Raw genomic sequence first — 15,262 nt, 5'->3', positions numbered from 1 at the left:
CCATATCTTCCAGCACTATATGTAATGTAGCATTTAAGTAATTTGTAGTTATTTAAGTCATCAAACTGTAACAAATAGACAAGGTGATACGTAAGACAGTATTTTACTGTTTAAGCAGACTGTGTTTGTCTGTTGTTGTGACTTAGATGAAGATCAGAACAAATTTAATGACCAATTTATGCACAAATCCAAGTCATCCCAAAGGGTTCACATACGTTTTCTTCCAACTGTAGAAATGCAGTTAGCACAATGCTAATTAGCATCACTGACTTGTTAGCTATGATAGCCTCATAATTTCTGAGCAAAACTAAAGAAGAAAAGCTCACTTGGATACAAAATATGTCTTATCTGATTGGGTACATCTGTGTGAGGATGAGTATTTTTTTTACAGTAAATTACACGTCTTACTGAACTCTCTCGTTAAGACTAGACCTGCCATCTTACTGTCATCACATTACCATTTAAATTTCCTCCACTGAACATCATCTCCACTTAAAAACCTCTCTCTCGGGATGCTCGTAAGGACAGACCGCACTCAGACCACAGCTCACGGTCTCTCTAAAACACAATGAAAGGCCGGCGGGCGGTTAGAAACTGTCCCACTGTCACTTCCAGCACACCCCAGAAGACCTCCACAGGGCCCTGCGGTTCCCACACGACAACAGACTGGAGCTTCTTCTCCACCATAACAGCCGTGCTTTAGTCCTCTCAGCTCAGACCTTGGTTTAATCTTAGTCCTGACTATAATCCAAGTTCTGATTTTAGTCCTAGTCATGCATGATTTTCTCACAGAATGAGTGAATGTGTCTGATATGACCACATCTCAGTTTATATGAAAATAACTGGGAACAGTCCAGTCTAGTAAAATTACTTGTTTTCTTTTCTTGTTTGCTTTTCATCCAGTTCATTACAGTTCACTGAAACAATCATGAGAGGAAAAGAGATAAACAGTTGGGGACCCTCAGGGTCTTCTAGGCCTTTAAAGAATGTCTAATGATTTCAGAGAAAGTCTGTAAGTTCTTAAGCTTTTAATCTATGAAATCACCATGTCTATTTTTGTTTTTGAGTAGAGAGTAGAGCTGCACATTATTGATAAAAAAATGATATTGGAATATTTTATGTTTAAGCAATAATACACAAAAGGGGTTGCTATAATGTGTAATATTGGCACTGGTGCCTATGACTGCAGAACAGCAGTGTCAATATTACACATTATAGCACAAACCTTGAGTGTATTATTGTGATTGTATCCATTATCGCTGTTTATTAAAAGATTTTGAGTTAAAGAGGACGAGAAAATATGATTTGTTTGGTTATAAACACTCTGCGAGTTAAAATAATCCCATAGCTGCTCTTCTTGTAGCTGCATAAGCGCAGCATTGTTGCTAGGTTAGCATGGTGGCCTCTCTCGTTTACTTTGGCACCCCCACCGACAAGACCTGCAGAATTACAAGGGTCCCCTATTTTCGACCAGTTCAGTTTAAAATACCCTATATAAACTGGAAAATATATACACTTAAGTTTTTATTTTAATAATACCAACTCTTAACCTGATATTGGTGGATGATAATGTGTGTAATAATGCATTTTTTCGAATCGCTGGGCTTATTTATTTGTGGGGCCGCTTCTTTGCCTGCGCCGAAATATAACTCACAGTTTCCGCAGTGATGTCAGACTCTGAAAGGCTCCGGGCATTATGGTGCTGATCAAGTTGTTCCTGAGGTCCCTGTGGAGACAAGACACACAGTTGAGATGTGGAAACACTGGGACATTTATGAGGCTATGGGGTCAAAAGGTCGCAGTGAAGAGAAAAACATGGAAAAGGTGAAGAACGAGATGAATTCAGAAAGACATGTAGTGTAATAATGTAGGTCTTTACTAACAACTTAAAAAAAAACATATTGTGTGTTTTGCTGAGGTAATTGAAAAGCAAGGTTTGACATCATAACCATAAACATGTTTACACAGTACCAGTGAAAAGTTTGGACACAACTTAAATTGAAGGGTTTTTAATTATTTTAAAATGTTTTGCATCGTAGATTAATACTAAAGTCATCCAAACTGTGAAGAAAAGTAAATAAAAAAAGATTATTAGGTGTTAAACCAAAATATGTTTTATATTTTAGATTATTCAAAGTAGCACATCTTGCTTAGATGACATCTTTGCACATCTTGGCTGGATTGTCTTGCTTTATGAGATAGAGTCACCTGGAATGGCTTTCAGTTAACAGTTGTGTTAAAGTTATTACAAGTGAATTACTTTAATTTTTTGCCTCTTAATGTGTTTGAGATCATCAGTTGTAAAGTTGTGAAGAGGTAGAGTTGGTATACAATGAATAGCTCTATTAAAGTAATGATAAATTAAGTAATTATCGCAAGAAAGAAAACTTTGAGAGTATCCTTAAGTGCAGTTGCCAAAACAATCCAAAAAGTTATGATGGAACTGGCTCTCATCAGGACCGCCCAGGAAAGAAAGACCAAGAGTTTTCTTTGTTGCACAGAATAAGTTCAGAAACCGCAAGCTAACAGCACCCCATAAAATATTATTTTTGGTTTGTTTAACACTTAAAGTTACTACAGGATTCCCTATGTGTTCCTTCATAGTCTGGAACACATAAATACAAATGTATGTGCATTCCATACATTTACAATGTATGGAAAAAAGTAAAAATATAAAAACTTTGAATGAGAAGGTGTGTCCAAACTTTTAACTGGTAGTGGCCACTAGCTCACAACAATTAATGAAGGCACTATGAACCCATTAGGCCTTATTTTGTAAGGCCACATTTCAGTCCTATGTGGAAAGAATCTAAATTTAAATCAAAATAACATAAAAAAAAAACATTTATCTTTCAAACATATGTTAAAAGATCTTTTAAACAGATCTTTGACATATATGAAAATGGCCAATTAATATATTTTCTTAAATATATTTCAAACAATTGTTTAAGTCCAGTCTTATACAGGTGTGAGCATTCCCAAGTTATCCCCTGAGGTAACAGTTAGTTCATGATCAATTCACATACTATCTCATGACTTTTGGCATGTCAGAGTATGAGATACTTCTAGCCTGTAACTCATGTGCAGCTCCACCAGACATTCATAATTAGCCCTTTATGAGTCACCAGTTTCTGACCCCAACCCTGCTTTTGGGTGGATATTATGGGGTGGAGGTCTAATATGTGTAAATATAATACTAAAGTAAAAGTTAAGTGCATGTATTACATCAAGTCAAACAAATCAACAGACATTTGCTGTTTTTCACCTTGTTATTAAATTACTTATCTAAAATTGCACCTGTGCATTTTTTTTACCTAAACTAAAGTCACAACTTAGTGTAGATAGAAAGACAGAGAGACAGGTATAGACAGATTCTAATAATTCTATTTATATTTTCACATCTTTAAAAGAAGCACCGCATAATGTAAAGGTTATGTGAATATTATGTGGAGGTTTTTCACTTTCTGTAGTGTTCTTTCTTAAGAACCACACAAAAATATTGAAAACCTCTAGAATAAACTGTAATTACGAGGAAGTTGGATGATCACAAGTCATCAAACCAAGCTGAACTGCTTGAATCTCTGCACCCAGGAGTGGCATACATTTTTTTCAGAAGCAGTGTGTAAGACTGGTGGAGGAGAACATGCCAAGATGGATGAAAACTGTGATTAAAAACCAGAGTTATTCCACCAAATATTGATTTATGAACTCTTAAATTTTATGAATAGGAACTTGTTTCCTTTGCATTATTTAAGGTCTGAAAGCTCTGCATACTTTTTGTTATTTCAGCCATTTTTCATTTTCTGCAAATAAATGCTCTAAATAACAATATTGTTATTTGGAATTTGGGAGAAATGTTGTCCGTAGTTTATAGAATTAAACAACAATGTTCATTTTACTCAAATGTATACCTATTAATATCAAAATCAGATAAACTGATTCAGAAAATGAAGTGTCCTCTTAGTTTTTTTCCAGAGCTGAACATGAAAAATATGTTTAATAGAAATTATAAAAACTTTTTTTGGCTGGGTAACACTATTTAAAAGACATATTTGCCCTTTAGGTTGTGACTGGACACCATATAACATCTCAGACTGTTCCAAACAAATCAGATTTTATCTTTATGAAAAAAAACATCATGGTTAAAAGTGTGAGCACTAAATGGATAAAAACATGGTCATGAGTCTGTTTTTCATGGCTGACCACAAGGCCTCACACCAGAAGTCTTCTAAGCTGATGGGAACGGGGGTCCCTTTTCTGTTTGAACAGCAGGAAACGCGTCCATACCCCCCAACACCATGGAGAACAAATATGACAGGCCACCTGGCCGTACGAATCAGAAAGGAGGCAGCAGTGAGAAGCAAAGAAAACATTCAATACCAGAGGAATCCAGGAGTGATGGAAAGAGGAGATGCTTCTCTTTTTTAAACGAGCTTCAGGAGACTCTTCCCACGGTGAAGTTACACCTTTCCCAGCCTAACTATAAATATTCATTTTTAAAACACACTTTGAAGATACAGTTTCACTCTTACTAACTCCCTCACTCCTTCACTCCCTCTCTTGCTCTTTCTGTCTGTCTCTGTCTCTCATCCTGTCTCTCTCTCTCCCCCTGCCTTCGCCCCCATATCCATGTGTTGAAACACTTATCAGTCCAAGGCCCTTAAAATAAACATACTAATGGTCTCCAAATTAACCCCTGAAACTCTTGGCATGATATTTATTGGCCAGGTGGGAATTGGGGAGGAGGACGGAGGTCAGCTGATGTCATGTAATGGCCTCCTCTCGCATGACACAAATAAGGAATCCAGGTCCGTCCCATTGGCAAACGTTCCATCCAGAAACGTCTGCAGAATTCCCTGCTGGGACTTTTCCGGGCTGAATTTGTGAGGGAGGGGAGCTGTTTTATTTCCCCAACTCCCCGTATTTATTGGCTACTGCAGAAAGGAGGCCGCCTGTCTCTTTCTTACGTCTGACCACAAGCAGCTTCTTCTGCTCCTCAAAATGAAAGCCTACATATAAAACCACAGCTCGTCCTGGCCGCGTTCCAAAATATGGATTTCCATGGAAAGTTATTTGTTTTTGATCAGATCCGTATGAAAGCAAAGAACAGCCTCACTTCAACTGTTTAGCTCAAATCCCTGCAGTTTCGATCAGTTTGGACGTGCTATTTAAAAGAAGGCATAAAAAACACCTCAGCCACCAACATGGAGGTGGTCATAATGTTCTTATGCGCTGACCACAAAGAATTCAGACCATGAAGAGCGAGGTGAATCATACAGAGGAGGTTTTACAGTAGTACTGAGCTTAAAGCAAGGATTTAACACCCACTGGCCGTGCCATTTCAGTTTTACACTGACATTCCAAATGTGATGTCCAATGACTTTTGCCATGTCTCATAACATTTACTCACTGACCTGCAGGGTATATGTGGCCTCCTGTAGTGAATGCGGATGTTATTTTTTTGGCCAGAGTAGATTATTTGTTTCCACACACAATTTAGCCAGATGTCACCTATAACAATCATTAACGCCCACTGCGCTGTCCACTGTGGGTGGTAATATATGTGGGCCGTTTATATATCGTTCAAGTCGGACTCAGAGCTGGAATTCCGAGGCAAACTCCAAAGCAGACCCCAAGTCATAATTGTGATTCTGATTCCGAGATTTTAAAGTTGAATTTTCTTGTGAAATCAGAGGCAGACTCTTGATTCGGAATTCCTAGCTGGATTTAAGGCAGAGTCTGTATCATTATCCTGAGTCAGGCTCTAAAGCAGACTTGGACTCTGAGCCAAATTCCGCGCCAAAATAGATGGATCTCAAGATGAATTTCGAGCTGTAGGAATTTGGTGATTTGATTCCAAAGCAGATTTGGAGTAATAATTCTGAGGCAAACTCTGAGACAGATTCTGAGTCGGACCTTGAAGTGGAATTTCTAAGCAAACCTTGAGTCAGAATTTTAAGGTGGATCCAAGGCGGATTTCAAGTCAGAATTTTATGGTCAACCTATGGTGAACTCCGAGTTAGAATTATAAATCCGTCTGTGCTGTGAGCTAGTGCTGGGCGGTATGGCCAAAAATGCATATAACAGTATTTTTCAATATTCAGAGAGTTTCATGGTATATCACAGTATTTTTATTATACTTTTTTGCATGACTGGGCTTTAATATAGGTTTGTGAGTTACTGTACGGTTAAGAGTACATATAATATAAAACACTAAGGCTTTAAATTAAGGCTTTGATTAGTATTGGGTTTACTTTGTCCCACAAAATTACAGAATATATGAAGAAATCAGACTTTATTATTAGAAAAACAGCTGAAAAATATACACAATAGACCTTAAAAATAGATACGCAACAACTTTAACACAAGTTCCTTTACAAAATATTTAAAAATATGAATCTCTTTGAATACTTAAACATTGAGTATTTTATGTCTATAAATAGACATAAAATACTCAATGTTTAAGTATATGAGAGAAATGCATACCGGTTTAAGTTCCCCCCGCAATATACCGAATGAGCCGGTATACCGCCTAGCAATACTGTGAGGTGGACTGTAAGTCAGAATTCTCAAAGGCAGATTCTGAGACATTATTTTGAGGACTAAACTTTGAGACTTCAGACGATTTCAAGGTAGATTAGGGGTCAGACATGCAAATATTGTTTATGGACATTGGCTCTGAAATGAGTGCATCCCTAATCTGTCTAAATGTCAATGAAATCAACTGCTTTAGATATTTTTAGCCAAATATTTAAAAAAAAATTACTTCAAATTAAAACGTTAAAAAATTCCTTTTGATATAGATGAATTTCCCAGAGCATCATTTATTATATTATTATTATATATATTTACATAAATCACACAATTAACTGCAAATAAATTAACAGTAAGTGACACAATTTTCCACATGTAAGAAATGCTTCAGTGTGTATCTGCCATAACAATTAGCCCAGGCCAGTAATATCTATATCTATTCATTTAGCATCTGATATCAATACATTCAACACATCAGTCAGATACTGCATTCCATAGTAAGGAACGTTCTGGTAAGCACATGACTCAGCCAGCAGAGCTTAAAAAAAAGTGTTATTCTCTGTAGACTTACACACACACACACACAGACACACACACACACACACACAGAGACACACACACACACACAGCCTTGATCTTGACTTCTTGACACAACACTCCTCCAGTCTCTCCTGAGGGGAGTTTACGCTGACAAGGTGTCTAGCAGATAAATGCTCCTCAAACCTGCACGCTATGTGCAGGAGGTTCTGTCTAACGCTGTGCATCATAAAGCACTTCAGCCTGCGCTTCACAGACGAGAGGTGATACACAGTACTGTGCAGAATAATACCAGACAGAAAAACCCTGTATAACTACTGAATTATTTTAGTCTTCACTCATTTACAATTGTGCATATAAAATCACATTAGATTTAAAATAAACAAGTAAAAACACTGCAAAGAGTCATGAAAAAAGTTCAGAAGGAAAGCATAATGATTGCAAAGCTTCCAAGTAAGCTGTATGTATGTGGTTGATATGGTATCCCAGGTTGCAGGCCACATTTCTCGCTCACGGTCCGCTGTACTTAATGTGACCTGAATGTAAGAATGTGTGATTCCCCCATGCCAGTTTCATTTTATACGTACATTTAGAGACAACACTTAGAGGCAGTGCATTAAAAGTGCCAATTATAATGCATTTTTTTGTGTATGGACGTTTTCAGCTCTAAGCCTACACAACATTTCAATAGGAACTTCATGCAAGTCTTTGTACATGAGACCCCTGACCAGCTAAACCATCAAAATGTACAACAACTTCGTCAAGTTGAGCTGGCCAGGCAGTTCTTTCAGCAGGGAAATTACATTAATATAAATAGTACTCTGGGTAGTAGATGGAGACAGTGATAGAGAGCGTTAGAAGGGACAGAGTCAGAGAGAGATATTGTGAGACACACAAAGAGACACAGTGATGGAGAGAGTTAGAAGAGACAAAGTAAGAGAGAGAAATTGTGTGACAGAAAGACACAGCGAGGAAGCGAGTTAAAGAGAGACAGAGTGAGTGAAATAGAGACAGTGATAGAGAAAACCGTGAAACATACAGACAGACACAGTGAGGGAGCGAGTTAAAGAGATACAGAGTGAGAGAGAAAAAACTGTGAGACATACAGAGAGACAGTAACGGAGAAAGTAAGAGAAAGACAGAGTGAGAGAGATAAAGTGTGATGCATACAGAGAGAGACAGTAAGGGAGAGAGTTAGAGAGAGACAATGTGAGAGATAAACTTTGAGATATACATAGAGACACAGCGAGGGGACGAGTTTGAGAGAGACAGAGTGAGAGAAAAAAACTGTGAGACATACAGAGAGACAGTAATGGAGAGAGTTAGAGAGAGACAAAGTGAGAGAGAGACAGAGTGAGAGAGATAAACTGAGACATACAGAGAGAGACAGTAAAGGAGAAAGTTAGAGAGAGACAGAATGAGAGAGATAAACGGTGAGACATACAGAGAGAGACAATAGAGAGAAAGTTAGAGAGAGACATTGAGAAAGAAATTGTTAGACATACAGAGATACACTGTGAGGGAGAGAGTGAGAAAGAGACAGAACAAGGGTCAAGAGAGAGAGAATGAAAAAAGAGTGAAAGAGACAAGAAGACTTACAGAGAGAAATAGAAAGGTCCTTGGTTTTGGGGTGAAAGTCATGTGTGTGCATGCATGTGAGTGTGTGTGTGTGTGTGTGTGAGAGAGAGAGAGAGAGAGAGAGAGAGAGAGAGAGAGAGAGAGATTGAGTGAGTAAGTGAAAGAGAGAGAAAGAGTAAATGAGAAAGAAATGAGAAAGTGAATCAGAGAGAAGTAAAGAGAGTGCATTACTCTGGGTGTTTGAGAGGGTGAGGGTGCTCATCAATGTGTGTGTGTGTGTGTGTGTGTGTGAAGGAGGAAACAGTGGGTAGAGTTGTTCCTTTCATCACACTGCTAATGAGGACTGGGACACGCCAGCCAGGAAACAGCTATTGTTCCCTTTCCAAGTGTGTGGCTACTGAAGCACACACACACACACACAGACACACATACACCACATACACACACATGCACACACATGCACCTTCCAGGGGTAAAGGTCAGAGCTGCGTGCGTTCTCTCTGTGTGAAGATCAGCCGTGATGCACACACACACTCTCTTATCACCAGGATGGGGAATGTGAAAGAGAAACACACACACACACAGACACACTCACACACTCCATCCACACTCATGCTCTTCCCAGTAAGCAATGAAAAGGCTTTCAAGTACCTTAATGACACACTGCTGGCAAACTGTGCGAACTTTATCAAAAATTCATACACACCTCTATTTCTATAAACAGAAATGAATACCCCCCACGTGAAACACAGTAGCAGGGTCTTATCTGCATGCCCTAGTGCTCTCTTCACACTCACACTCACACTCACGCACAAAGTTACTTAAAATACTCTAGATCAGAAAATAACTCACACACCTCCAAGAGTAGTGAAGGCTGTTCTGCGCCTTTAAGACTGAAATATAATAATTGAGTTATTTTCTGATTGGCTGTTGTATAGAACATCATTATAAAAAACACTCCTGCTTCTTTAAGTGTACCTCAGAAGTTCATACTCTTAATACAACTTATTAGCTCATAAGATGTGATTTATTTTCAAGTGGATTTGGTCTGAAAAGAAATTCATAAATATGAATAAAATAGTATGAGCAAACAATGAGTATTAGATGAGAAATACTATTCATGAAAAAGTATCAGTAACGTGCATATTTTCCACAATTATTTATATTAACCTCTTAACAGTCCTTGGTCTGTATACAAGATACAGGTGAAGGTGATACAAAACTCTTTATCTCTGCTGCAAAATAAGTTATTTATGTTTGGAGATATTCTTCTACAGGTCACTTAAGGAGGAGCTGCCTGTTCACCAGTTTTAAGAGGAATCAACCCTAAAGTTCCCACTGCTAAATAAGGGTTTATGATGTTATTCATATGCACTCAATTCGTAAACTCACTCAATTCTACCATGACCTGAAGGCAGCACCAAATATGAATTCGAGTGACAATGTGTAGAGCCAAACTGTGGTAGGCTAAAAGGGTGGACATATTTAAATTAATTTCTGGCATTAGTTTGCTGTTTGTCTGTTGTTCCACCTTAAAGCTCCACTAGGTAGGATTGAGATTTTGTGCTCGTGGGCTCCCCCTACAGTTGTAGGGGGAGTGTAATAAATGTTTCAGGCGGATTGGTTTCTCTTTCTCGTTTTCTGGCTTTCACAGACATATTCGGTCTCTTTCCAGCTTCTGCCAGAGTGTCTGTATGTTAGTTTGTAAAGAATGAACCAGTAGTCCTTGTAGAACTGTTAGAAATAAAGGTCGAAAAGCAGGTCGCAGTTCTCGCGAGTGTTTGCGCGGCTGCCTAGGAAAACTTACAGAGTCTGGTTTGAGCTCAGAGGAGCCCGGCACAAACACAAGAGCACCGCTATTCCTCCTATTACACCTCAATGCAGCGCTGCAGTGAGTTTCAAGCTGTAATTTCACTTCTTTAAAAAGATCAAAAATCAAGGAAATCCTACCTAGTGGGGCTTTAAAAGTCCAAGAAAGTGCCAATTTTATGATTTTTATTCATTATATTTTGACAGTTTCATTATTTTCAGTAATGTTCCTTATCAAACATGAAACTTTCGAATGTAATGCTAATGGAGAAATCCTCAAGACATAGATATGTAATAGCAGGCAGAAAATTGACAAAAATGCTGGCATGTTAAGTGGTTTATCTTAACAAAAACAAAGACTTTTTGTTGAATCAGAAAGTCTGAGGTTCTCACTGCTAAATAAGGGTTTATGATGTTATTCATATGCACTGAATTCATAAATACAATTATTCTACCATGACCTGTGGTAGGCTGAAAGGTGGACATATGTAAATTAATTTCTGGCATTAGTTTGCTGTTTGTCTGTTGCTCCACCTTAAAGTTAAAAGAGAGATTTAGACTGTTCTACTGCTGTTCGTCTGTCTGTTGTCCCACCCTTGATCTGAATGGGAGATTCTAATTGGTTCGGCTTCTGCTTTTCACGAAAGTTGTCCTGCATCTCAGCTGGAAAAGAACATTTTGAGCAATTCTATTAGTATTGGTCTGTCTGTTGTCTTGCTGCTTCTGTTACAGCTTTTCTCGTTTGTTTAAATGCTTGTAAAGTTTCAACTTGTAAGAGAATTGAAGGGTTTTGCCCGTTGCTGTTTTTTTTGTATGTGTGTGTAACGTTCTGAGAGTATGAGGCATGCTTTTAAAAAATGTGGGTAAACAATCAAGAAAAACTGTAATATAAAACTGCAGTTTTCTAGTTAGAGTAGATTTCTTTCATATTCTTATTTCGGAAGGTCCGGATGCTGGATGCTAAAGATGCTGCGCACACCTGTTGCCCTTTCATGCTGTGTGTAGTGTTTTGAGAAAAGTGGGTTTTAGAACTTTAAAACTACAATTTTAGCGTAAAGCAGGAATTGTGCTTGTAGTTTAGCAAAATTGATTCAGAATTGATTCAATTAAATGTTGCGGTCATTGTCTCTCAAGTACCAGTATTTGTGTGTAAACAATGAAGAAAAACTGTAAAACAGAGACTGTGATTGGTTCAGCTGTTGAGTTTAACAATACATTTTTAATAAAACTGAACACTTTTCTGGGCTTTTACTGCAGTGGTTCAATCATATGAAAGGTTGGCAGGCTTTAGTTATATCTTTGCAATATTTTCTATAGATTAATAATATGACTGAATCAACCAGTCAGTCATTCTACCTGGAACACTTTGCTTTATACTCTACTACACAGTAAGCTCAGTGATTGGTTGGTTGCAGAGCAGAATTCCACTGCCAGGACCAATAGGACTATTGTCTGCTGCACTCAATGTTGCATGCTATTCTATACAGCTTAGCACCATGGAGGCTGTGTGTGTGTGTGCGCTTGTGTGTTCATGTTCAGAGATATGTGTCCATTTGTGTCGTTTCTTTATTTGTTCTTTTAAAAGTCATGTCTGTCTGTGCACCTGGGGCTCATGAGAGAGAAAAGAGAGAGAGAGAGAGAGAGAGAGAGAGAAACAGAGAGAGACTGAAGGGCCATTAAGAGTTTGCTGCAGGTCCTGGCCTAAGTGGTCTATTGAAGGTTTACAAGAACGATGGAGGTTAAGACATAGAAACAGAAAGATAGCGCAAGAGAGAGAGAAAAAAAAGGGAGAGAGCATGAAAAAGTAAGAGTGAAACAGATATAAAAACAGACATAAAATGCAGAAAGAGTAGGAATGTGCACGGGTACTCCAGGGCTCATACATGGTATCAGTTCACACACTGTTTACTGTGTAATAGAGAAAAAAACAATGATTCTTTTTTATCATCATCTACATCGGCTCATTATCTTTTCTAAAAAAAAAAAAAAAACAGCCAATTTTAACCAATATAAAAACCAAAAGAATTCCCTCAATGCTTATGGAAATAACAGCCAGAACTTTAGCAAGTTTGGCAGGGGCATCTGTGAAGCTAACAGCCAGACTCAGCTTGGATGGAGCCATAGTGCTAACATACATAACAGACAGAATCAGCAGGTTGGAACAGGTTAACCACAATGCACAACTGTTTGTAAGCTGAATTACTTGCTCATAGTTGTTAGATTAATTACTCAATAAATGTTGTTGCTATTTGTTACAATAATATAATGATATACTCCACAGCCTAATTAAGCTAAATTGGAGCAGGTTAACCATAACTGTAAATGTATTTAAGCTGGATTACTCACTGACAGCTGATGACAGGTCATGGACACCATGCTGATTAAATATGGTAAATCTTGTTGTTTGCTTGAAATTGCTTGTAGCTATCCAAATAACAGTACTCTATAGAGCTCTATAGAACAACCCATTCTTTCACAAATGTGCAGTCAGTGCTGACTTTGGGAATGGAACAGAATAAAACACCTGATTTTGATAATTCAGTAGTGTGTCCCAATATGTTTGTTCATATAGAGTACATTTAAGATGTGTAAACATCTTTAATACGATAGAATAGACATTCCTACAGGAGAGGAACAGATGTATGAGTGTTTGTGTTTGTGTGTCCTTTCATACTTATAGTTCTGGTGAAATTTACACAGCTGTGTTTAAGGAATGTACAGTATCCCCATATTAAAAAGGCATTAGCCTGTTTGATATTAAATGCAAACCACCCATATACAGTGTGTTATATAGGAGCATGCTAACATGTTCACATGTGCATGTGCGTGTGTGTGTGTGTGTGAGGCCAGTGGAGGCCATTTTTGTGCCGCGTGTCATTTCCTGTCTGCAGGCCCTCTCTCGTTTATTTTTACAGTTTCCTTTTTCTCCCTTTTTTCGCCCTGCTTTTCCCGTGCAGGCCGAACCAGGAGGCACTCAGGAGCAGAAACCGCTCTGTGTAATGTGTAACAGACACACACACACACACACACACACACACACACACGCACACACACATGCACACAATGGGGTCCTTATAACTCTGCACCCCAAATGTACTCGCTAACCAAACAGGAAAGCAGCATTCTCCTGCCTTTTGTTTTTCCAGCTAATTTCCTGCTTTCCTTCTCCTCCCTCAGATTATTTGTATAGTTTACAACCAATCAATCAAATCTATCACAAGCTGACAAAAGCAAACATATATATATTTGCCCTTTCAATAGCAGACGTGACTGCAAACTAAGGAAATGAAACACAAAGGTATTAACTGAAAACATAGGAGTATTATCTGAACATTAGCACATATTAGCATTTTAGCATTAGATTTACTGATATGCTGTTATTTTGCTGTTTTCTGTTACAAAAAATGTTCACTATAATGATTATAATGATGATTATAATAGATATTCTCAGAAATATTAAGTTATTAGCAAAAATATTAGAAGATTAGCAAACATTGTTTGGATATGTTGTAATTGATGTTGTAAATTAGAAATGAAATGAAATGCACATGGTTTGTTATTACCTGAAATTTTGATTCTTTGTGTGTATTCTGATTTTTGAAAACCAAGCTCACACTTATCACTGCAGTCCAAATGAAGGTTTGGCTATAATAATCAGAAATATGAGTCTCCCACGAAGAGGTGCCACATAAACATCCTGTATTTCCAACATGGCTGAACAGATAATCAAGGTTAATATATCATGTAACTATAATGTAAATTTCTACACTCATTCTAATAGTAGTGTCAATTTTAAATATCTACATTCAACAGATTTTGTCATATAAAATACGTAAACAATATCTAACTTTCCACACACACCAAATAAACGCAACTGAATACACAAACAATATGGCAGCTCCCATTTCGGCTATCCTTGCAAATTTTAGACTGTAATTTAAATAGCAAATGCAAAATTCTGATTGCAGTTCATTTCCTATTGCAATTAAACTTCTTTTTCTTCAGTTCCACTTGAGTTCATCTTCCTGACAGCCACTTGGAAATGCTTTTTATTTGAGCTAGAAAGCAAAAAGCCATTGGTTGCTTTGCTCCATACTCTTTCCTGGCTGGCATAGCACAACATTGTGAAATCCCACAACCCTAGTGCAGGACTTATTTTGAGAAGTCATTCACAAATCAATCATAATCTGGCAGCGTGTGCATTCCATGTCTGGGCTGTAGCCTGTGACAAATGGGACTGGCAGGTTGTATATCTAAAAGTAATTTATGGTTGTGTTGCATAAAGATATATTTCATATTTTAAGAAGTGGAATTAAATACACATGTACTGTCCAGCAACAGAGACCTTTTCTTTCCTTTCTTGGCCAGGCCATGCTGTAATTTCCAGCATCTCTCCAGGGTGCTCATTTTTAAAATACCATTACACTAAAATAGTGCAGTATAAAGTTGTAGTTTCTTGCTGCTTTTTGATTATACCTTTCTCTGGTTTCATTTGATGGTTGAAAGTGTGTTGGATGCCAAGAAAAACTTTTTAGGTGCAAATCATGGCCTCAAATCTTGGACTACATCTCACGGCCTGTCCTAAAAATAAGATAAATACCATGACAGAATACGATGATAGAGTCCCTGGAAAACTTAAGTGGACCAAATATAGTGCCATGGGGCACTATTAGCAAAAGCATTTCTAACTTAGGATTTGGTATTAAAAAAGATTCTTCATTAAGTTCCTATTTTTTTCTGATCTAAAGAACTATTATGTACTACTGTTGCCAATCATTAAATAACCATTAATGGCATTAATGGT

The 15,262-nt window shown here is 37.7% G+C and overlaps 1 protein-coding gene across 1 annotated transcript in view; it reads right to left on the bottom strand.

Moving 5' to 3' along the window:
- The window catches only part of adgra2 (adhesion G protein-coupled receptor A2), a 114,727-nt gene that overhangs the window by 29,262 nt on the left and 70,203 nt on the right, over positions 1-15,262 (bottom strand). Inside the window, exon 3 of the mRNA XM_049485745.1 lies at positions 1,655-1,726. Within this exon, the coding sequence (XP_049341702.1) occupies positions 1,655-1,726 (72 nt within the window). The remainder of the gene's footprint in view (positions 1-1,654; positions 1,727-15,262) is intronic.

The sequence above is a fragment of the Astyanax mexicanus genome, chromosome 12 (genome assembly GCF_023375975.1).
Source record: "Astyanax mexicanus isolate ESR-SI-001 chromosome 12, AstMex3_surface, whole genome shotgun sequence".
Lineage (NCBI taxonomy): Eukaryota > Metazoa > Chordata > Actinopteri > Characiformes > Acestrorhamphidae > Astyanax > Astyanax mexicanus.
The sequence above is the reverse complement of the archived record's forward strand: the minus strand, read 5'-3'. Positions and strand labels throughout refer to the sequence as shown.